This window comes from Equus quagga, chromosome 12 (assembly GCF_021613505.1).
Source record: "Equus quagga isolate Etosha38 chromosome 12, UCLA_HA_Equagga_1.0, whole genome shotgun sequence".
Classification (NCBI taxonomy): domain Eukaryota; kingdom Metazoa; phylum Chordata; class Mammalia; order Perissodactyla; family Equidae; genus Equus; species Equus quagga.
Genome location: NC_060278.1, coordinates 89,244,553 through 89,269,573, shown reverse-complemented (window position 1 = coordinate 89,269,573; position 25,021 = coordinate 89,244,553). Strand labels below are relative to the sequence as shown.

The window sequence follows — 25,021 nt, the reverse complement described above, 5'->3', positions numbered from 1 at the left end:
CAAGGATAAGCGTTTTTGTCTGTGTCTTCAATAGCTAAATAGGATAGAGAACAGAAAAATAAGTTCTAAGTATTTACAAGATCATAATCTTATGAGCTAACTTCTATTTTTTTTTTTTTTATTATAGATGAGGAACTCAAGCATGGAAAGGCTTAATAATCTAACCAAGGAAGTATAGATTGTAGTGGAGGGTGAACTAGAACCATTCTGGCACTCAGTAAATATTAACGAATAAACATAGGTCGTATAATAAAAGGCTGTGCTCAGTTAATACTAGTTTTCCCTCTACCCAGATTTGATTCATGAATTGTGCTTGGTGAATAACAATATTATAGACAGTTGCTGCCCTGGAGATGTTTGGTAATATTTGTTCCATGTGCCCTAATTTAGTTAAGAGAATATCTTACTTTTAGCCAAAGAAAGAATAGGGGCTGGCCCGGTGGCAGAGTGGTTAAATTGGCTCACTCTGCTTCAGCCACCAGGGGTTTGCAGGCCGGGATCCAGGTGGCGGACGCAGCACCTCTCCTGCTGTGGCAGCATCCCACATAAAATAGAGGAAGATTGACATGGGTGGTAGCGGCAATATGCCTCAAGCAAAAAGGCAGACTGCGGATCTGCCAATCTTCCTCACAAAACACACAAAATAAATGAAAAAATAAATAATAGATTAAATTGTAAACTCTTTTGGGGAAGGGATTATGTCTTGTACATTTTGGTGGTATTTAAATTATTGGGTCATTAAGCTTAATGTTTGTAATCATTCTGAAAAGGAAAATTCCATTTCTCACGTTGCACAAAGAAAGAAGTTGGTGTGCCTGGCAGTTGTTATAGAGGTGATATAATGGGGGACTGACAATGAGGAGCCCTGAGTCTTAGATTCTCGTTCCTAAGTTACTGTGTTCATTCACCGAAAATGTAATAAGCCTCTTCCACGCGCCAAGCGCTGTGCTAGGAGCCACGTGACCTCGGTACGTCTCTGGGCCCATGTAAATGGAGGATGCCATGCCCCGCAAAGGTGGTTAGGGCTTCATAAGAACGCGACTTGACGGAAGGGGAGGAGGACAGCCAGACGCAGCACTCAAGGCCCCTCCCTCCGGGCCGTTCTAGTTTAAAGTTCTTCGAGGAGAGTCCGCAGCAAGAAAAACTACGTCCAAGATGGCGCCGCCGGCCCCTCCTGGCTGGGCCACCATCTTTTCCGTAGTTCCTGAGGCAGGCGGGCGCAACGCGCCTGCGCCGTCCTGGCAGCCTCAGCGCGCATGCGCGCCTGCGGAACCTCCCCCGCCCCTCTCGCCTATCCAGCTGCCGCCGCTGCTGCTGCTGCTGTTGCTGTTTCGGCCGCTGCTGCGCTGACGGCGGGTGCTCGCGCCCCAGGTGAGTGAGCGCCTCAGCCCGGCCCGCGCGGGGCGCGCGGCGCTGCCTGCGGGGGCGTCTTTTCCCTTGCCTTCTCCTTCCCTGCCTCATCTCCGCGGCGCGACGGGGCGCGGAGTCCGCGCTGTCTGCCTCCTCCTCAGGGTCCCCCGGCGCCCTCCGCCCTCCCGGCCCGCTGGACCCGGGTCAGCCCGGCCTCCCTCGGCCGCTCTCCGCGCGCGGGCTACGGGGTCCCGCGGCGAGCCCGCCGGCGACAGCCAAGCCTCCGGCGCCCGGCACCCTCGGTCCAGGGACCCTCTAAGGCGCGACCTCATTTCCCGCTCCTGCTCTGCAGGCGGCGGGGTTCCGTGGGCCTCGGGTCGGGCATCCATGTATCCTGCCCGCCGCAGAGCCAAGGGGGCTTGGAAGGTGGGCGGTGAGCGCTCCTGGCATCCGTGCGTCCCCGATGCCACAAAAAGTACCCTCTAGCGGGACCTCACGACGACCCTGCGAGGGAGGGGCTTCTTAGCCCCACTTTACAGATGAGGAAACTGAGGCGGAGAGAGGCAGAGTGCTTGCCCAAGGTCACGCAGCTAACAAGAGGCAGGGCTGGCTCTTGAACTCAGGGTCTCGGGCTCTCAGGCCAGTACAGTTGGAATTTGATCTTGTACCTTTCAAAAAAAAAAAAGTGAAATGCTCTTGCATCTCTGGAGTTGCTTCTTCAATGTCATGAAGTGTTGAGGTGTTACAATTGAGGTGTTACTGTAATAATAATAGTGGTAATAATGTTATTAATAAGAGCTAATGTTCATCCAGCGCTTTGTGTGTGCCGGGAATCTTGCTAAACATTTCATTAAGATGATCTCACTTAACCTCAGCAGCTCCCAATCCAGTGCGTTTCCTTCCTTTTCATGCAGACTTTTTTCTGCAGAGCTGGCCTCTCTGTCACAGGTAGGCTGTGAGCCTCACCGGCTTAGGGAGCGAAGCTCCGTGGTGGCTGATTGGCGGAACAGAGATAAGCCTGTATGCCTGCGTGCAGATTTTCCCCCTAGCCTGGCCCCCGGAGGATAAAATCGGCCTTCCTTTTGTGGCTGCCAGGAGAGCTGGACTGGGCTAGCTGGGCTGGCTGGGATTGGGAGGTGACAGAGCAAATTTGGCGAGCACTCACCTCATTCTGGGGCTTTTTGGCTCTCTTCCGACGCTGGACTGGGAGATCTCAGTGCTTAAGATATAGTAAAAAGAGAAAGGAAGCATTGACCAAGTGGTGCTGAATATAAGAAGCCTCCATGATTTAAAGTCCCAAAGGAACAGCTGTAAAAATATGTGAATGTTTCCTCCCCAAAATAACTAGCTGTCTTTTTTTCTTCCTTAGCAAATCCGCCCACACACTTCAAAGCTACCTACCACTACCTCACCACCTTCTCTGTGAAGCCTTCCTTGCTTGATTTTCCCGATTAGAATCACACACACAATAGGGTAGAGGCTTCAGTCTTACCCTTAGGACTGTTAGCTCCTTGACGTCAGGGGCCGTCTTTGCAGCCCCAAGTCCTTGGTTCATAGTAGGCCCTTGATAAAGACTCAGTGAATTTCCATTGCTCGTTTTCATTACAGAGAGTGATGCTTTCCTGCTGCTTTCCCTCTTGCCCTCAGTGTCTCTTTGCTGTCCCTCACTTTAGATTCAACTTCTGGTCATCACCTCCCACTCAGAAGTCTCCAGTACACCGTGTTTTTGAAAATTTGCAGATAAGGGTCCTGCATCAAGACGCCTGTTTATCCCCAACAGTGGTGTATGCCACTGAAGTGTACAGGGCAGTCTTTTTTTTTTCATGTTGCAGTAGGGTAGCCTGAGGCTTAGGGCCTTTTAGTCTGTTCCTAAATGCACGTGAGATTCATTTTTACATTCTTTGCCTTACGTGACGCTAGTACTATCAGAGTAATCACAATTTTTACCATACATAATTTTATGATATTTGTAATAATAAATATTCAAAAGGGCCCTTTGGCAGGCAGCAGATCTGTGCATAGATTCTCTATATAAATGAAGCTTTTTACAGAGTTTTTCCAAATAGTTTTCTGCAAATATGTTGAGTTATTATATGTATAGCTTGCTGCTGGGTATGGTGGCAGATTCACAGTTGAACACAATGTGTTTCTTTCCTGTGGAAAGAGCTTGCTAACTAACTGGGAAACACTGTAACTGTGCCTCAAGTCCAGTGTAAAAATTGCCATAACAGCATTACAAGCAAAGCGATATGAGAGTGTAATGGAGTAAGGTATTCGAACATGGGACACTTCATAAAATCATACGCTGTTCCAACTGAAGGGAAGCATCAAGCCATTGAGTCCAACCTTCTCTCTTTTACAGATCTCATCCTGAGAAGTGAACTTGTCCAAGGTCACAGAACTGGGGCTACAACTTGAAATTCCAGACTTTTTATCCATTAAAGGTTTATCAGTATTTCTCTCAGTGAGTTCATCCTTAAAAGACATTAACCAGCAACTCTATTAAAATTCCATTTGTGTGCTTAGAACAGGGGTGAGGAAGAGATAACAAAAATATGATTCACGTCTTCAAGGAGCCTATGATCTGTTGGGGAATAGTACAGGCTGTTCTTTAACATTGAAGACAGTGTGTCCCTAATTGTTAAGTGTGTGGTAGAGGGTCTAGGTATGGCCCAGGAGTTGGGGGAGGGGCAAGAGGGATCCTAAGGAGCTGTGTAGTGCGAGGAGGAGTTGCGGACTTTGGGGAGGAGTTGGGACTTTCTGGGCTATGACAGATTGATAGGGTCAGAATTAATTGAAAGGACAAGGAAATCATTTTGAAGTAGGGTAGTAAAACTGAAGCAAGATAACAATGCCTCACGTCTTTAAGGGACAATAAAAAAACTGGCTTGACCAGGATGGCTTAACTGGATTAGAGCAGTGCTTCTCAACCTTCAGTGCGCATCTGAATCACCTGCAGAGTTTACTGTAGCACAGATTGTGGGAGGTCCCACCTTGGGCATTTCTGATTCAGTAGGTCTGGAGTGGGGCCCAAGAATTTGTGTTTCTAACAGGTTCCCAGATGATGCTGATGCTTTGATCCAGGACAACACTTTGAGAATCACTGGATTAGAAGGTTGAGAAGCTAGAGTCAGAAACTGTCAAAGAACTTGTTCCAAAACAAGTCTGTGTGTGTGCATGTTGTATACCATTATAGAAGAGTCCTAGAAAGATGCATTCCAAACTGTAATAGTAGTCACTTCTGGAAGTGGGATTTAGGGGGTTGGAGAATTCACTTTTTATTTTGTACCTTTCTAAATTATTTTCACATTGTGCACATACTGCTTTTGTATTTTAAAAAGAAAGAAGAGAGTCCTTTTTGAAGATATACACTAAAATATTTATGATTAAAAAAGCACTTGCTAAAGTAATCTAGTGTCATACAACAAATATTTTTAGAGTGTCTTCTGTATGCCAGATGCTGCTAGGTTCTGGAAATATAAAGCCTTTGCTAAAGCTTGCAGCCTGGTGATTGAGATGGGCAGATAACAGCTCTCCTGAGTATCATGTGAGCCTCCTCAGAGCAAGGACAAGGGTCTAGCGATGTGCGTGGCAGATAATAGGCACTTGGTACATGATGAATGAATGAGCAAATCCAGGCAAGAGGTGAGGACAGTCGGAAAGAAAAGGATAGGGCAAATGGGAGATTCTGGAAGAAAAATTGACAAGCGTGAATAGGGGTGATAAAAGGAAGGGATGTGTCAAGGACTTTCAAATCCAAAGATTGATGACATTTTGGGTTTACTGCAGAACTGGGTGTCAAGTCATCTATTCTGAAAGACCTTTTAACCCTTTCCTTTTTTTTTTTTTTTAAGAGATTGCTTGAAAATAGCACACAAAAACTTAACCAAGATTGAGTATGAGTATTTGCCAGGTTTCAGGGCTTTCTTTGGTAAATGAAATTTTTTCTTTAATTACAGTACTAATTCTATTGTGTTTATAATATTTACCTACAATCTTGCCACTAATTGTTTTCTTATTTATGAATGTGAAATTAACTGAGATATGTGGAGGATATTTTATTTTATTTACTTATTTATTTTTTTTTGAGAGGAAGATTAGCCCTGAGCTAACTACTGCCAATCCTCCTCTTTTTGCTGAGGAAGACTGGCCCTGAGCTAACGTCCATGCCCATCTTCCTCTATTTTATACGTGGGACACCTACCACAGCATGGCTTTTGCCAAGTGGTGCCATGTCCACACCCGGGATCCGAACCAGCGAACCCCTGGCCACCAAGAAGCGGAACATGCGCACTTAACCGCTGCACCACTGGGCTGGCCCCAAAGGATATTTTAAATGCTGTACAGAAATAAGTGGTGTTATGTCTTTTGATCTTATCTCTTCAGTAAGAGGGATGGTACCATCGATTCAAAATTTGGTCATGTTTTCCATAATGCCTCACAGAGTTTGACATGTCATCAGTCCCAAATAAATACCCATTGTTGATGGCTGAATGGAGTGTCCTTCAGAGGAAATAGGGCCTCATTGCATTCTGAATTGAATTCTGTGTAAGCATTAGTTACATTATCAGACAGGCTATGCTATTAAAGTTGGTAAAGAATGTGTGCTATGGAGTGGGCGTTCTCCCCGTTTTTTTTATGCAGAGGTGCTACTTTTTATCTTCCTCAGAGAGTTAATATAGGAAATGAAAATTAATTTCCCAAGAGGGGTAGCTTCCCCCAGGATGTGGCTGTATCATTTATCTGTAATGCCTTCATCGTCATTGTTCTTGGTGCTATTGAGTCTATGCCTATTCTGACTCCCTAGTAACCCTGTGTACAGCAGAGCAGAACCTTGCCCGGTCTTTTTACACATCCTCTCACCTACCAGTGCTGTATCAGGTAGTGCTCTGCTGCTATTCATAGGGTTTTCATGGCCAAGTTTTTTGCAAGTGAGTGGCCAGGTCCTTCTTCTTAGTCTGGAAGCTCCACTGAAACCAGTCCACCACGGGTGACGCTGCTAGTATTTGAAATACTGGTGGCATAGCTTTCAGCATCACAGCAACATGCAGCTGCCACAGTGTGACAACTGATAGACAGGTGGTGTGGTTCCCTGACCAGGCAATGGCCAGGCCGAGGTGGTGAGAGTGCTGAATCTTAACCAGTAGACCACCAGAGCTGGCTATAATCCCATCACCACCTAAAAATGCCCACAGTTTACAGATTTCTCAATTGATCAAGTATAAATTTCTACTTCACCCACTTTTTTTGAGGAGGATTAGCCCTGAGCTAACTACTGCCGATCCTCCTCTTTTTGCTGAGGAAGACTGACCCTGAGCTAACATCTCTGCCCATCTTCCTCTACTTTATATATGGGACGCCTACCACAGCATGGCGTGCCCAGCGGTGCCATGTCTGCACCCGGGGATCCAAACCCACAAACCCTGGGCTGCCGAGAAATGGAACGTGCAAACTTAACCACTGTGCCACCTGGCCAGCCCCTCACCCACTCTTCATACTTGATTTTATTACTTATTAAGATTTTTTTTTGTTATAAATTTTGCAGTGTCTTTTTAAGGATAATGCTTTTTCAGGTTTGGGGGCAATAACTATTATTTTTTGGGAACTGTGAGTGTGATGGTCTAAAAACTCCTGAATGTAATAAATCAGGGTAGGGAAAATTGTGTGTAGCTCATAAAAGCAGTATGAAGTTGTTTCCCATTTCTTTTTTTTAAGATTGGCACCTGAGCTAACATTTGTTGCCAATCTTCTCTTTTTCTTCTTCTGCCCAAAACCCCCCCAGTACACAGTTGTGTGTTCTAGATGTAGGTCCTTCTAGTTGTGGCATGTGGGACGCCACCTCAGCATGGCCTGATGAGCGATGCTAGGTCTCTGCCCAGGGTCCAAACCAGCGAAACCTGAGGCCGCTGATGCAGAGAGTTCGAACTTAACCACTTGGCCGTGGGGCTGGACTTCCCATTTCTGATGATAACCTAAGATTAGAAGTCTTGTCAGCTTTTCCTTTAATTGGTAATCGTCTTATGATAATCTTCCCAGAAATACTATTTGCTTTCAAAACAGACACAGTTGTAGGGGCTGGCCCCGTGGCCGAGTGGTTAAGTTCGCGCGCTCCGCTGCAGGCGGCCCAGTGCTTCGTTAGTTCGAATCCTGGGCGCGGACATGGCACTGCTCATCAGACCACGCTGAGGCAGCGTCCCACATGCCACAACTAGAAGAACCCACAACGAAGAATACACAACTATGTACTGGGGGGCTTTGGGGAGAAAAAGGAAAAAATAAAATCTTTAAAAAAAAAAAAAAACAGACACAGTTGTTTGTTAAAAAGTGACAGTTTTATCCTTATAATGCTTCTACATTTTTAAGCCTGAACTTTCAACTTATGGATAAAAGTTGAATGCGTTTTAAAATTGTGAGCTTTTTAGCTCTAAAACCATTTTACGTGAGACCATAATACTTGGCAGAGAGAGGAATCCGGCTCCTGTCTCTTTATCTCTGCAGCCGAGAAAGCTCTGGCTCTTAACGTTCTTCAACCTTTGAAGATGTTGCTTCTTTTAAACCTTTGTTTAACATGGTTTTAACAAGGGTGTTGACTAAAATGTAACTTTGGGTAGTCCAGGGTGTAGATTGTTTTTCAAATACCCCCAGATAAGTGCAGGTCTTTCCTATTAATTAAAGTAATAATGATAATACCTAATAATACCTAATTGTGTGTTAATAATACCTAAAATTCGTATGGTTCTCTTCAGTCTTCAAAATTCTTTGATCATTAAGAATGATCCTGGGGCTAGCCCCGTGGCCAAGTGGTTAAGTTCCAGCGCTTCACTTTGGCGGCGCGGGGTTTCACTGGTTCGGATCCTGGGCGCAGACATGGCACCGCTCATCAAGCCATGCTGAGGCAGCATCCCACATTACACAACTAGAAGGACCCACAACTAAAAATACACAAATATGTACTGGGGGCTTTGGGGAGAAAAAGGAAAAATAAAATCTTAAAAAAAAAAAGAATGATCCTGGTAAACTCCAGTAGCCAAACGTGAGAAAACAAGTAGAAGAATTAATGATCGGTTGCCATCAACTGGGAAAAGTTGTTTGTAGAGATCTGCCCAAGCTCCAGAAGCAGGATGCTCAGGTTCACATCCTTACTCTGCCACCTGCTAGCTGTGCAACCTTTGGCATATTACAGAATCTCTCTGAGTGTCAGTTTCTTCATCTGTAAAATGGAGATGCTTACAGTACTTACAAGTATGTTGGAAAATAAAGTGAAATAATGAATGGATAAAGGGCTTATCATAGTATCTGGCACAGAGGAAGCACTCAGTAAATTAGGCTAGTATGAGTATTAAACTGCTGCGTCTTTGGGCTCTGGTTTGTCCTTTACCTCCCCTCGGGCTATGTTAAAGAACAAATTGTTTTTAGGGATTCTGCCTTATAGCTGGCAGGAACCCGAAACTCATCCCAAGAACACATACCAGGGTTTTGCCAGCAGTGGTTTTCCTAGTGTCCTGAGCTGCGTCCTTCAGAAGTGGGAGGCAGAACTTAGTGCTTCTGCTTCTCGAGTGACTTTAGTATGACCTCCCTTTTAGAGCTTCAGCTGGTTGAGGGGTGTCTGGGGTTAGCAAGAAGGCCTCTACCCGGCGTTGCTTTGTTCTAGAAGTTATCTTTACCAGTATCCTGGAATGAATAGGGCAGAGTCCGATTCCCAGCTTGGCAGTCTCTGCAAACCTCCCGTTTACCACCTGCCAGAATCCAGGAAGGACACCACAGGAAGGGGGGCCTGTTGTAAAGGATGCTGCTCTTTTCCTTTCAGAAGAACACAGGTGTGGATGGCCCTTATCCAGGGCTGAGGACTAGCAGGGGTGTTTCCTGTTAAAATGAGGGTCAGTGAGCATCTTCAGCAGCTTCTTTTGATCTCCCCCTGCCCCCCGACCTTTGCTTATGGGGTAGACTCTCTGAGAGTATTTCTTTTGCTGAAGAGAGCCCAGACTTTCCCTTAAGTAGTACAAAAGCTCCGTGGGCTGTGTTTTAAAAAGTCGTTGTTTCTTCCATGGGGCTGGGTAATTGGGCTTGTTTATCTGGCTTTCTGGGGAGTCTCCAGAGACTCTTTCCTAAGGGCCCACAGGAGACAGCAGTGAAACCAACATCTATTACTCTAGACGCTTGAAGGGATGCTTAAGTCAGTAGTTTTATGATTAGATTAATTCAGGCTTTAACCCTGGCAAAACTTAAGAGCCAAGTCATCAGATAATTGTGCTTGTTGTAGACTGAAGTATGAAATTTAGCGCAGTACTCTGCGATGTCTTTTAGAATCTGGAAAAGAAGTCCAGATGCCAGTTTCAGCCCCATATCCAGCTGGCTGTGTGAATTTAGGTAAATCACTTAAATTTCTAGCCTCTTCTCTCTTCTGAGGAGGAGGGCGTGACTGTAGACCAGTGGTTGTCAGCATTCACTGCCTGTAAGAATCACCTGTGGAGCTTTAAAAACAATACCAGCCCTACCCTAGCCTTGATTAAATTAGGTCTTTAGGGTTGAGGCCTGGATATTGACAGTCTTCAAAGCTCCCCAGGTCTTTCTAATGCGTAGCTAAGATAACTACTGGACAAGAGGACCAAGTTTTAAACAACTGTGTCCTTCTGCTCCTCAGGAATGGCTGTCTACACAGGGAAGTCTGATTCATATGCTCTGTCTTCTGACCAGCCTGGTCTTCTTTCCCAACTGCATTGCCCTTCTTGATGTCTCCTGGATATATTGTGTACATTTCTTTCTTTCCCAGCCTGGACGTCTTCACCTGGTGTGTCCTCTCTTCCCTGCCAGCTATCCAAACATATCCATTCAAGGCCCATCATTCTTACCTCCGTTGAGAAACTCCTGACCACCCCAGTCCTTAGTTATTTCTCCTATTTCTGCGCTGGTTCCAAGCTTCATTTAGCTCTGACTAAATGTAGTGAACTCTAGATGCAATGTAGAGACGTGATACTCAAGTAACACTTGGCCTCTTAAGGAGGTGGGACACATGGAAATACCAATGGTTTGACTTGTTACTCTTAAACGTCTGTGTGGTGTCTTGTATTGTTTTCTGTCTCTATGTGTGTATTTCTTGTAAGTATTCGTTGATGGATGGCTATCTGTGACCTGACTCCAATGGGCATTTTTAGCCTTATCTCCTCTTTCCAACAGGAACCTTCTGCTCTTGCCAAACTGGAACATTTTCCAGCAGACCTGTGCTTTCTCATCTTCGTGCTTTTAAGTTATCCTCCTTTTCTGGAATTCCTTTTATTCTTCTCTCATCCTCACCTACAGAAATTTTATCTGTTCTTCAGGGTCCAGTTCAAATTTTTGCCTCCTCCATGAAACTTTTTCTCAGCACCCGCAGCCTGCTGAGATTAACTGACCTGTGCCCTAAACCTCTGTAAAACCTTAGAGCAGTGGTTCTCAGCCGGGGGCGATTGTGCCCCCCGGAGGACCTTTTGCAACATCTAGAGGCATTTTCAGTTGTCACAAATGTTGGAGGAGGATACTCCTGGCATCAGATGAGCAGAGGCCCGGGATGCTGCTAACCATTCTCCAGTACACAGGACATCCCCCCTCAACAAAGAATTATCTGGCCCCAAATGTCAGTGGTGCCAAGGTTGAGAAACTGCCTTAGAGTTCGTCCAATTCCTAGGCTCGTGTTTATACTGCTTTGAACTGTAATGATTTGTTTATAGACTTAATCTCCCTACTCAGTTGAATTAATGGATGAAGGCAAACGCCAGTCCCAAATCTGTGCTTTCTTATGATTAACTTCATATTAGGGTTTAATCCTAGAGCCTGTGGCCTGATCCTAACTGCTTGGCGTAGTTTAGGACCAGAGGTAAAGAGGTCCTTAGTGTGGGGTGGGTACAGTGAGGCAGTCTGTTGGATTTCTCTCCGTTTCACCCTCAGATCTTTTCGTGTGATACAGGGCATAGAGGGAGCATTTTGGATCAGAAGAAAGTTGGATTTCAGTTGCAGCTGTTGCATTTATTAGTTGTGTTACTTTGGCCTGTCCATTTCCCCTCTTTCAGTCTCAGTTTCCTCCTCTCTGTAATAGAGATGGTGCCAGTGCCCCAGTGTTTTACCTCCAGTGCCATCGTGATGATCCAGTGAGATGTTAGATGTAAAGTGTCATGATAATTACTCATTCAGCCAGTGGTTTATAGTTAAAAAGAGAGAATGTGGGTCAGCTTGCTGTAGGAGCACCACCGTCTACCTTCCCAGCCAGTCCCCTGACCACTTCCTGCAGCTTTCCAGCTGTAACTGCTTCAGCCCCAGCTCCAGCTCCTTCTCCTCGGGATGCCTCCTTTCTTTGCTGCCTTCATTCTGTTTTGGTTGTCTGTCTGTAATCTTGCCCAAACCAAAAGTGATTGACTTCACCTCTCAAATACAAACTAGTGGCCTAATGCTGCTACATCCCGGCGAAGCCTGACTAAGGCCAGACAAATTACCTTGGTCGTGAGGGAAAGCTGCAAAACAAGACAGCTTCTAGTTTAGAAAGCCGATACTATGTAAAGTCCCTTATTGTCTTTTTTAACTAACAAAGCAATGCTTTTAAGTACTGCAAGTCTCTGACCAAGTGGACACAGTGCAGGGGGAGATAAAAGCCTGAGAGGCTTAGCCAAGTACACCCTCCCACTGATTTGCTGAGTGACTGTCAGCTAGTCATTGAACCTCATCAGGTTGATAACTGAGTGACCTCTTAGGATTGTAGTAGGAATCAAATGAGATGGGGAATAGGGGAGAGCTCACCCTGGGGAAGAATGCAGAATACTGTGTTTATAGGGAGCTTCTGGGCCACAGAATGTCAGCCCTATCAGGACCCAAAAAAAGTCTTCCTGCCTAACCTCTTCTCTTTACAGATGGGGAAACTGAGGCCAAAAAGGGAAAGTGTTTGCCCAGGGCCACTCAGCTAAGTAGGGGCTCCCCTAGGTCTAGAGTCCACGTCTGATGTGCTTATGGGCTCTGCTTACTGGCAGAATCCACGCATCCATTTTTCCTGAGTGAACAAAGGTTGCACTGTGTCCTTGGACTTTAAACATGTTCTGCAGAGCCCTAGCGTCTCACCACCCCTTCAGCCAGAGCCCCTACACTTTTTCCTGTTTTCTATTTCAGAGTTTTGGTGCAAAAATTAAAAGTAAGTGGTCTTGACGATCTTTAAAGGCCCTCTCAGTGCTGACTCCCTGAGTATCAAAGAACACTGGTGTCTCTCCTGGCCATTCTAGGAACATTTTCGTTTGCATTTAAATTCAGAAATGTCAGTTTCTATATTTCTAACAAGTCATAAGCATGGGCTTTTTTTTTAGCATGGAGAACTGAGCCTCATTTTTCCTAGATTTTAATACCATTGACTTTCATTGTCAAAAGATAATGGCCCTTTCTTAGTCCTCATCCTCTTCCTTCCCCCTTCAGCATTTGACCGTTTTTCCTCTCCTTTGACTTCTTTGACATTGTATTTCTGCTTTACCTCTTGCATCTCTTGAGCATTTTTTTCTTTGTTTCTTTACCATTGCTGAGTTGTCCTTCAGAAGAGCTCAGGGCCTGCAGCTCCTCCTTGTCTCTGGTTCCCTGAGCGCCTCCAGATTTTCCTCACTAATTCTTACCTGTGCTTGGGTCTCTTGGATGCCCAAATTTCAGCTCTAACTCAAAGTTGATTTTTTCACCAATTTCTCTGTTATTGCTTCTCAGTTCCCCCATTTCTGTTAATTGTGTCATCATCCCTTTATCCCTCTAACTGGAAACCTTGGCAAAATCTGATTCTTCTCTGCTCTCACACTATTTTTACCAAAATTATACCCCATATCTCCTTTTTTCTTTATATCTGTGATTCCAGTAGTGTGGGCAGTCTCGTCACCTTTCAGCCAGATTTCTGTAGTAAACTACTAAACTTTTCTCTTTCTCCAGCATGTTCCCCTTCTAGTTGGTCTGGTCTGTTGAATCTTTTTAAAATCACATCTAGTTTACTGAAATCCTTTTTGGAAGAAGGCAGGATGAAATTAGATTAATAGAGTCTTTCTCTACCCCATCCTCATCATCTCTGTTAAGTTTTTTTGCTAATACTCACGCCTTTTAGTTATTCACCTCTTCAATTCAAGTCATCTCCATTCTTCCTCAGCTCACGAGATCACATGTTGGACTGTCATCACTCAAAACTGATTATGTCTAACATCCTCAACAAGATCCCCAGATGGTTGTCAGTACGTTAAAATTTGAGACTCACTATTCTAACAGCAAACTAGAAACAGCCCTTGTTTCTGAAAATGGTTACCAAGTAATCGCTGGAATTTCATTTCTCTTTCCCCTAGTCATTCCTTGTCCTCCTCATCTTCAGCTCACTGCAGTTCTCCCTCATTGGTATCCATGGGGGTTTGGTTCCAGGAGCCCCAAGGATACCCAAATCCATGGATGCTCCCCTACCTTGTATAAAATGACATAATATTTGCATATAAGCTATGCACATCCTCCCATATACTTTAAATCATCTCTAGACTACTTGTAATACCTAATACAATGTAAATGTTATGTAAATAGTTGTTTTTGTTTTTGTTTTAGATTGGCACCTGAGCTAACATCTGTTGCCAATCTTCTTTTTTTTTTTTTCCTTCTTCTTCTTCTTCCCAAAGCCCCCCAGTACATAGTTGTATATTCTAGTTGTGACTGTCTCTGGTTGTGCTGTGTGGGACAGCACCTCAGCATGGCCTGATGAGCAGTGCCACATCTGCACCCAGGATCTAAACTGGTGAAACCCTGGGCTGCCAAAGCAGAGCGTGCGAACTTAACCACTCGGCCACGGGGCTGGCCTCAAATAGTTGTTATACTATATTGTTTAGGGTTAGGGATTTTTTTTCCCCAAATACTTTCTATCTGTAGTTGGTGGAACCCACAGATGCTGTCAATGCAAATAACCCACAACCAATCTATAAATGAAAATTTGGGTGAGTTTATTCTGAGCCAAAATGTGAGGACCATGGCCCGGGGCCTTCCTTCCTCAAGGAAGGAAGGGCACCAAAGAAGTGGGGTGTACAGAGTGGTTATATACCCTCAAAGAGGATGTTTCACACGTGATTGAAATGTCCCTTTTGCAGTAGTCACAAGACTGCTCTGTCAGCACAGTGATTGATGGACATAGCAGGTAGTAGGTTGGCTGTCTTGGTGGACACAGCAGGGTGGCAGCTCTGTTGTCTGGAGCTCGGTGGTCACAGGTGAGCACAGCAATCAGTTCCCAGCCTAGGGAAAGATGCTTATCCTTAAGGAAATGCCAATGTTGCGGGGGGGGGGGGGGGGGGGGGGGGTGGGAATTGCACCTTTATCTTAAGGGCATTTGTTCTTGTCTTTGGGACATAGCAAATGCTTAAGCAGATATACAATGCATGCTCAACGGCCATGTCAGGCCCTTTTGGAAAAACAAAGTCAGGCCAAATTAGGTTTATACCAAATGGCTTCCTCATATACTCCAATATATCCTATTGCTTGCCATTTCTATTTGTCAATGCAAAGGGCCCACTTTACTGAGACACTGAGGGTTCTTGTCCTGGTGTGAAGACTCAAACTTTCATTCTAAGGCATCTGAGTCATTGGTGGTATAGGATTGCTCTAAACTTCTACTACCTTTACTTCAAGGAGATGCCTCTTGAACTTGCGCAAGGTCCTACAGCCAGTAGATGGGGTGTGGTGTAGACATTACGGTATAGTGGGAAAAGCGAAGGGTTTTAAATCTTTGACCTGTTACTTACTTAGATGTGGGATACTGGAAAAGTCACTTAACTTCTCTAAGCCTAAGTTTCTCATCTATAAAGTAAGAAATGAAGATATCTACCTGAGACAGTTGTTATGAGGCTTAAACATAAGGTGCTTAGGTTATAATTTCTGGCACAGAGTAGGGAATTATACTTTTCCCCTTTCCCTTTCTAGCCATTTGGTACCAGACTCACTTCCTCAGTTTGAGCGTGGCTGTTTTCTGTCAGTCTTCTCTCCACCTCATGAAACTTGGAAAGAGGGCGAACACTTTGTTGTTTACTGCAGTTTAGAAAACCCCTGCTAGCCTTGTAAAAATATTCATAGCCCTTAGTACTAGGATGGGATGTGGCAACTATATCATTTGTGGGGGGGAGGGCACTGCAGGCCTTAGATGCCCCGGGAGGGAGCCGGTCTGTGGAGCTGAGCGCTCTGGAGAGGGAGTTGTCCACCACGGGGTCTTAGTTTTCTCATAGGTGTTATAAAACTGCTCACTGGCAAGGTCTTGGGACAGTGAGAACTGAACAAAAATGGAGTGTCCGGAAGAATGCCGTAGGTCCCTGCAGTGTAGAAGGCAAACGTGTGCTGTGTTGGTGCCAATTCCTAAGTCAGCCTGGAGCCGCTCACCGTTCTGCATGGAGTCTGCCCGGCCCAGCCGACAGGGGAAGCCTTCACATTTAATTCGTGCCCTTGTTCAAGTGTCCTGGCACAAACATCGTGTTTCTCTTCATCTTTAAAAAATGCATGGGAACATTAGGTAAATGCCAGTCATTTTGGACCTGGGGTCACCTCAGGCTTTCCCCGGCTCTGAGGCTCCTTGACAGTCCTCCCCATGTGGAGTCACATTTGAATAATTAACATCTTCCCGTGTCCTGCTTTCAAGTGAGTGAATTAGAGTAGGAAATAAAGCTGGTGGGTTGGAGAAACAGTTCCCGGAAATCACCATTTTACTTGGGAAAAAAAAAAACCAAGTGGAAATAGAAGAAAACAGTTGGCAGTGGTTGTCTTTAGATAGAAGAACTATCAATAAAATATCTTGTCATTATTTTATGATTTCCACATTTTCTAAAGTGAGCACATACTGCTTTTACAGTAGGAAAAAGAATTTTAAAGATTGGCACCTGAGCTAACATGTGTTGCCAATCTTCTTTTTTTCTTCTTCTTCTTCTCCCCAAAGCCCCCCAGTACAAAGTTGTACATTCTAGTTGTGAGTGCCTTTGGTTGTGCTATGTGGGACACCGCCTCAGCATGGCCTGGTGACTGGTGCCATGTCCGTGCCCAGGATCCAAACCGGCAAAACTCCGGGCCACCGAAGTGGAGTGTGGGAACTCAACCTCTTGGCCAAGGGGCTGTCCCCGGGAAAAAGAACTTTAAAATTGCCGTTTTAAATTACTAGTGGTAGTGAAGTCCAAATGAAAAGTAGCCGCAGATTATAGTTTGATTAATAAACACAATAAGTAGATCCCAGTTGGGCCAATATTTTGAGAGTTAACTGGGTCAAAGTCGGGACTCTAAAAGAGAATTGTAGGTGTCAGCTGAAATTTATGATAAAAGATTCAAGCCACTTCATCTCCTTTTGAAATGTGACTGATAGAAAAACAAAACAAAAATTCAGCTTCTGGGCGTCAGTAGCTCAATCAAGTTCATGGGGTGCTGGGATCTGAGAAAAGAACCATGTCCAATAGGGAGGTAAAATATCATCATGCTTGAGCTAAGGGGCACAAACGTTTGGGATGCTTGTGGTTGACGTGGGGTCCATAGTTTGAGGAGTGTTCTGGGTTGGCATCCTCCGGGTCCTTTGAAGGAATGATAAAAGATCTTTTGTTAGTCTGCCCTAATGTAGTCACAGTTGGGAGCAGGATTTATTTTAGAGTTTTGATCAGTAATAGCTAAAAGATAGCCTGGAACACATACCCTCTCCATAGATAACTAAGTCAAAACCATGCAGTTCTATCTCTGGAGAGAAAAACAGAAAAATGGATTAATATATTAAACTAATATCTTGTGGAGGCTTTTTTGATTCCCACCAATGGAAAGTAGTAGCTCCTCCTTTGAACTCCTCTGGCCCTTCTTTTATTTCACGTATTGTAGTTGGTTTTATGGATAGCTGTCATCTCTCCTGTTTACTAAGCTCCTGGAAGGCAGGGATCTTCTTTGTATCTTCCACAATGCTTTGCACAGTAGGTAATCAATCCAACTCACTGAATTAGTGTTCTTCCTGACTTTGGTGAGTTCAGGGTCAAGGCAGAAGAGATGAACCCTAGAGCTTTTGAAATGTAGGGGAGGAAGACAATTTCTCTACCCTCTAGGTCCTTCTGGCTAGTTTAAGAATTAAATTGACATGAGACACAATAACAGGAGAAAAATCAAACAAAGTTGAATACCGTATACATGGGAGAAACCCGTGAAAATTGAGTAACTCATCAAAATGGCTGAAGCCACCACCTTAAATACCATCTTCAGCTGAAGACAAAGGAGAATGTTAGGCATAGTGATTTGGGACTTCACAGGGGAGGAAAGCAATTTACATGGAGATGGAAAAGCAAATGTTGGATAAACAAATGTGTGCTGGGCCATCTATAGACAATGGGACCAGAAAGAGACCTTTGACAAAACAGCCTTTGCTAGATGCCTTCCTGTCTACCACACCTAGAATTATCTATGGTGATAGCTCCTTCCTGGGACAGGCCCTTCTATCTTAAATTCTTTTGGGTGGTTAGGAGGCAGGTCAAAGTTTCTTTCAGAGTCTCTTGTCCTTAAAAATAAGCAAAAAAAGCACATGTTGGGGTGGCCAATTCTAATCCCTCACAGAAGTCTGGGTGAGACTCACTTGCATGCAATATGCAGTATTTGTAGCCTCTCGTGGCTTCTGTGGGATGGAGGAAGGATTTATGGCTCATTACTCTGCCTCCCCTGTCCAACTGCCTTCTTCTCCTACAACTCTATTTCCTAATCTTCCTCTTTGTATTAGTTATCTATTGCTATTTAACAGAATACTCCAAAACGAAATTATTTATTGTGTCTCCTGGTTTCTGTGGGTCAGGAATCTGGGAGCAGGCTTGGTAGGGTGGTTTCAGCTCAGGGTCTTGGGTGGTTGCAGTCAGATGTCTCAGCTGCAGTCATCTGAAGTCTTGACTGGGACTGGAGGACCCATTCACAAGGTGGCTTACTCACAAGACTGGCAGGTTGGTACTTGGAAGTTGCTTCCTCTCAAAATGGGCCTGCCCGGAGGGCTGTTTGGGTGTCCTTACAATATGGTGGCTGAGTTAATGATTCAAGACTACAATGTCTTGAAGCAGAAACTGTAATGCCTTTTATGGTATAGCTTCAGAAATCACATATTGTTGTTTCTGCCATATTCTATTAGTTACACAGGCCACCCCTGATTTATGTGGGTGGGAGATTATACAAGAGGGCAAGTATCAGGAGTCAGGGATCATCGGGCTTATTGGAGGCCATCTTGGAGGCTGGCTACCATACTCTTCATCCACTGCTGTGATTCCCCGAGTAAAGGCAAGCAAGCTTAGCCTTGATTCATCTCCCTCTTTATTCCCTTGCCATTCCTAATTCAAGGCCTCATCCTAGGCTACAGCATTAACCTTCAGTTTTTGTCTCCCCTTAATCCAGCCTCCGAACTGTGCTTCATGAAGCCTAGCTCTGAGCATGTTGTTCTCTTCCTCATACATTTTCAGTAATTAAAATGTATACTCCCTGAGGGCAAGACTATTATATTAATTATCTGTTGCTGCATAAAAATATCACCACAAACTTACTGGGTTAAAACAACACACGTTTATTATTTCATAGTTTCTGGAGGTTGGGGGTCCAGCATGGGTTGACTGGGTCCTCTGCAAGGCTGCAATCAAGATGCCAGTCGGGGTTAGCTTCTTATCTGAGGCTCAGCTGGGGCAGGATCTGCTTCCAGGCCCATGTGGTTGTTGGCAGCATTCAGTTCCTTGCAGGTTGTTGGACTGAGGGTCCTGGTTTCTTGCTCTTTTGGCTGGAGGCTGAACTCAGTTCCTTGCCACGTAGCCCTCTCATAACATGCCGCTTTCTTCTTCAAAGCTAGCAGGGGAAAGTGTGTCTCTCAGCAAGACAGATGTCAAAATATTATGTAATGTAATCTGTACGGTACTCTTGTACATTCCGTCACTTTTACCATATTCTCTTGGTTAAAAGCAAGCCATGGGTACGGCCCACAGGCATTGGGTGGGATTGTGCACGGATGTGAACACCAGGAGGCAGGGATGCTGGAGGCCACTTTCGAGTCTGTCTGCTCTATCTAGTTTACTGTCTTCAGCACCCTGGGCAGTGCATGACACACACTAAACTCTCACGTCTGAATGAATGCCTGTGGTGACTATTATGTTTCCAACTCCTAGTTTAATCCTTTTCCTTCGCTTCCTTCCCTTCTGTTTCAGAGTTACCAATTTATTCTTGAGAATCGTCTCCTCTCCTCTGTCCTCATGGATGAACTGCAGGATGTTCAACTCACAGAGATCAAACCGCTTCTGAATGACAAGGTAAAGACTACTCTGTTTTCACTAATATATGTCTTTCCTTCTGTGATTAGTTTGTTTTCTATATTACCTGAATAGTACCTAATTCAAAACCTATTTAGCTTGACTTTCTATGGAGAGAATACTTTTTTTTTATTGAGTTATTGATAAGTTACAATCTTGTGAAATTTCAATTGTACATTAATGTTTGTCAGTCATGTTGTAGGTGCACCACTTCACCCTTTGTGCCCACCCCCCACCCCACCTTTCCCCTGGTATCCACTAAACTGTTTTTGGTCCATAGTTTTAAATTCCTCATATGAGTGGAGTCATACACAGATTATCTTTCTCTTGCTGGCTTATTTCACTTAACATAATTCTTGGAGAGAATACTTTTTAAAATGTATTTCCTAACCTTCTTTTTGATGTCTTTCCTCCCGTTTCTTTCTTCCTGCTTTTGTTTCCATGGGCCAAATTCAATCAAGTTATCCTTGAGATTTTCCTCTTTTGCAGATAGAGATGTTAAGGGAAAAAATAATATGGCAGAGTTAAGCAGAAAGTATGAGATTGGGGGTTGACTTAGAATCCAAGTGTCTTGCCTTTCAGCTTTTAAAAGGAAGACTTAACATCCATGGCTGATGGTGCACATAGGCTGCGATGCTCTCCGTAAGGTTTGTCAGGTCTGTGATGAGACCTTTCTGTCAACGCTGAGGCTTTCATCAGGGATGCCTGGATGTCAGTAATACACCTCATTGTGTTAGTTAGAGAGCTACACAGTGAGCAGCACAGTTCACAGCCACCAGGAGTCCGCAGTAAAGAGTGGTGTGATGATAGGAGTTACCGAAGAGCTGAGACTTACTGTCTCTCCAGTCCCGCTCCGTTTAGTAAATGTGCCTCAGGTTCTTTCTTTTCAGCTCTATTAATTTGGTTTATTGTCATCGTCTCCCATTAAAATACTCTTGTAGCTTGATGTGAATGAGTCCATGGTATCCTTTCCTGAGAGGAGTACTGATGGAGAATAAGAGTAAAGATGGGTGAGGTTGGGATAGGGGGGCTACACCAGAAAATGCTATTGCCTCTCTTTTTTTGCCCAAAGCAGGGCCCTTCACCTACAACTTCTGAGGCTGTTGACTTACTATGTGTTTATCAATTTGCTGTTGGATCCTGCCAGCCCCATTTTCATCCTTGTGACCTCATCTCTCCATCCCCTCTCCCACCCCTTCCTTTATCTTCCACCATATTTCTTACGCTCTCCCTTGGCAAGCTGCACACTTTTTAAACCCCCATTTGGTTTCTTCTGCTGATTCCCCTCATGTTTTCAGAAAACTCTCTCTTTAAGTACTATCTTTGGCGCGTGTGAACGGCTGTCCCAAAGATGATGTGCCACAAAGAGGAGGAAGGAAATAAAACCTGGGTCTCTGAAGCTTATGTATAGTCACAGGGCTGGTGGGAGTAGGCGGTTTAGCTTCAGGAAGGTAGTCACCCCCTAAACCTCACTGATCATCAGAATCAGCAGGAGAATTGTTTAAAAATATGGATTCCTGGGTCTCAGTCTAGAACAACTAAATTGGAATCTGAGGGGAAGGGGACAGGACACACACACCCCTCCTTGATCAGTGGTGCTCAGCTTCGGCTGCTTATTGAAATTACTTGAGGAGATTTAAAAATGACCGATGCCTAGGTCTTACCTCCAGAGATTCTGATTGAATTAGTCTGGGCTGGGCTTTTTAAAGAGCTCCCAAGATTGAGAACCACGCCTAAAGTGGTTTTGATTAGCCGCCTTGGAAACCCGTGACCTGATGGATCACAGGTATTTGAGGACGGGGGCACAAATAGGAGGATCCTTCACTGACCCTGGAAGTCCGCAGGATACGTGAGGAGGCATCTGCTTGGAGAGTTGCAGGAATTAATTAACTGGATATCTCATAGAGAAGGCAGCTGGAAAAGGAAAGATTCAGTGCCTGTGGCCATACAAAAGCATCATGTCTAGGTTCTCCTTTCTGAGGCCACAGTGATGGCTTGGCTGTATCTGATGTGTGCCCAAGTGCGATGAACAGAATTGTGCCCCTCCCCCCAGATTTGTATGTTGAAGCTCTAACCCCCTTGTGACTGTATTGGAGATATGGCCTGTAAGGAGGTGATTAAGGTTAAATGAGGTCATATAGGTGGGGCTGTAATCCTTCAGGATTGGTGGCTTTATCAGAGTAGGGAGAGAGAGATTCCCCCACCCCTCACCCCCCCAATGTGAGGACACAGGAAGATGGCAGCCGTGTGCAAGCCAGGAAGGGAACTCTCACCAGAAACCAAACCCTGCTGGATCCTTGATCTTGGACTTCTAGCTTCCAGAACTGTGAGAAAATAAATTTCTGTTGTTTAAGGCACTCAGGCAGCCAGAGCAGTCTAAGACACCAAGTATTGTTTCACTTCCTAACATCTGTTAGCTCCTCTTTGCTATGCCTGTGCTGTTCCTACCCACTTCCCACGCTCCATTTTGTTCTTCTCTTTCCCTAAGAAGTGCTCCTGTCCCATCATTATTCATGAGAGCTCCCCTGCTCCAGCCAAGCTTTATAGAAGTAGGTTGGCAAGAGGCCCTCTTTGGATGGTAGCATTCCCAAACAAAGAATTCCACCTCCTGTTAGCCTCCTTTCCCCCCCCCACCCCCAATATGCTTCTGTCTTTGCCCAGCAAGTGGGTGCTTTTGCGTACATTGTGAAAGGTATAATGATGTTAATGCCTCTCATCTGTTCTTTCATTTGATCCTCCCAACAGCCTGGTGGTGTAGGGTGCACAGATCAATCTATTCCCAGATTGTTGATGAGGAAACTAAGGCTGAGAAAATTGAAGTAGCTTACTCAGATTGAGTACCTAAGAATGCCTGCGGTCAGGCAGGATTTCTCATTCTTGGCATTATTAATGTTTTGGGCTAGATAATTACTTGTTGGAGATGTCCTGTGCATTGTGGGGTGTTTAGTAGCATCTTTGGCCTCTACCCACTAAATGCCAATAGCACCCCCCAGTGGTGACAACCAAAAATGTCTCCTGGGGGAGAAAGTCTCCCCATTTAAGAACCACTCCTGTTGGGGTATAAGCCTCCACATTTGAATAGGAGTAGATGTCTTGAGGGATTTTTCTGGAGGGACGGGGTGAATTTGGTCTATCCTGCTTTATATTTATCAAGCACCTCTTATGTGCCAGGCGCTTTACGTAGCTTCTGTCTTTTAATCTTCAGAGTATCCCTTTGAAGTAGATGGTGGTATTCCTCACTTAGATGAAAATCTGATGAAAAGCCTGGCTCACCCAGTCACTAAGTGGCAGAACCAGAACTGAAACCCAGGTCTTTCCTACTTCAAAACCTGAGGCCTTTCCACTGTGTTCGCCTGTAGATGTTTTGGCATCACCTCTAGGCTTGCCTTGCCTCTTTAAGGAGGAGCCTAGAGCTGTGTGTTATCTGACTTCATCATTCTGTCCATTCTCCTCATAGATGTGCTCTTAGCCAAAGACATCACTGTACCCTTCCAGGCTTCAGAGAGCTAAAGGAAGTCTAAAACCTTCCTGTTACAGAGAGATTTGTCCTGATGTAACTATAAGGAAGCATTCTCAAAATAGCTTTAAGCGAGGCTTATGTTAACTTTTCTCTTGTCATTTGTTGCTACTTTTCCCATTTAATTTTAGTATGCCTGTAATTTTGTCTTTGGCTCAGAATTGTGAAGAAGTGGGTAATTTTGCCATGCTTGTTTTGGCTCCAGTGATGAAAAGAAGCACCCGCGAGCACTTATCTTTGTTTTAGGGGGCAGAAATTGCACAGGCATATGAAATGATTTTTTTAAAAATAGCATTTAACCATTTTCAGAGCATTTTCATGAATGTTGTGTTATTCGTATCTTCCATCCTCTTGTGAAGTAGGTAATTAAAGGTATTTTTAACTCCATTTTACAGATGAGGCTCAAAGAGATTATATGACTTGCCCAATGTTAGTGTCCAGTAAGGTGGTTGAAGCCAGGACTGGAACCCATATCTGTTGACTTCAGCCTGGCTGAGGGCATCCAGGGCTCTTCCTACCATCTGCTGCCTTTTGTTGCTGGTTGTTCCAACCTATTCACCCAGCGGACTCTGTAATAAGCAGGAGAGCTGGCTGGTTTGTGCTTCATTTCCTCTGCCCTCCTCCACCTACTGTTGATTTCGACACTACTGAGCCTGGTGAAAGCCAAAGACCAGGCTTGAGAACATAAGTAGGGGCCAGAGTTGGCTTCTGCAGAATTGAGGAAATATCAGGAAACGGAATAAATATTTAGTGGGGAGAAGAGAAACAAATTATGTACTTTGTTTTGGTTGTTACAGTAAAAGTGGGCTAGACCCCACTGCAGGTTAAGTTTCCCTTTCTTAGTAGACTGGAAATGTAAGCAGGGGAGAGATGAGGCCATTAGAATTGGAGGATGGAGAACCCAGAGATGAGCATTTTTTTGTAACCTCCAGGACAGCAGAGGCAGGCAAAGGGTTTGTGCCAAGCTCTCTTTAAAAAATACGAAAGAGATTTATTGACATTTTCATTAAAGAATATTCATGAAGTGCAACATTGCTTGTACAATTCCCCATTCTTCTTTCTACTTGGTAAGCATTGTTGTCCAGCAATTATTTGTTTTTTTAACTTTTCCTTCTCTCTTCCCCCTTTTTTCCTACTTCTGTTCATTCATTGATGTATTCTCAGTTGCTTTTTGCTTATTCTCCAGGCTTGTACTTGAGAGAATTACTTGTTTTTAATTTACTTTCTTGAGCTGCTTCATTTACCTTTTACGTTTGGTACTGAGGCTCTCCCAGGAAGCACTCTTCTTAGCTGGCTTCTACTTTGACTGCAATTTTCAGAATAATTTCTCTTTTTCCTTGACTTATTCTTTTTTCTCTTTTCCTCCAAATTGTTCTATTTTAATTTTTTTCTTGAATCCCCTTCTGCTGCTTAAGTCTGCTTAGTGCAAGAATCTCTCTGAACATGGAATTAGTGATCTTCAAAATGGACAAAAAGAAAAAAAAAGAGGGGCTGGCCCTGTGGTTGAGTGGTTAAGTTCGCGCGTTCCGCTGCAGGCGGCCCAGTGTTTCGTTGGTTTGAATCCTGCGCCCGGACATGGCACTGTTCATCAAACCACGCTGAGGCAGTGTCCCACATGCCACAACTAGAAGAATATACAACTGTGTACTGGGGGGCTTTGGGGAGAAAAAGGAAAAAAATAAAATCTTTAAAAAAAAAAAAAGAAAGCCACCCAGAGCTCGAAACTTCTGGAAATTTTGTTAGAGTGGAACCATGTATCATGAATATGGAGACAAATAAGTCCCCAGGGAAGTCTTTCTCCTCCAGAATGCATCTGATGAATAGTAGTGAATTTTTAATGGTTCAGAGAATATGACTTCGGTTGACCGCAGTCAAGTGGGGGGCC

At 44.5% G+C, this 25,021-nt stretch overlaps 1 protein-coding gene across 4 annotated transcripts in view; it reads left to right on the top strand.

Moving 5' to 3' along the window:
* Positions 1 to 1,262: 1,262 nt before the first annotated feature.
* Positions 1,263 to 25,021, top strand: part of NDRG3 (NDRG family member 3) — a 73,038-nt gene continuing 49,279 nt past the window's right edge. For 3 of the 4 annotated variants that reach the window (XM_046679461.1, XM_046679458.1, XM_046679460.1), the window contains exons 1-2: positions 1,263 to 1,371; positions 19,518 to 19,619. In XM_046679461.1, coding sequence (XP_046535417.1) covers positions 19,563 to 19,619 — 57 coding nt within the window. In that variant the 5' untranslated portion in view covers positions 1,263 to 1,371; positions 19,518 to 19,562. Of the gene's footprint in view, positions 1,372 to 3,729; positions 3,815 to 19,517; positions 19,620 to 25,021 lie in introns of those variants that run through there. The other variant, XM_046679459.1, reaches the window with a different exon arrangement.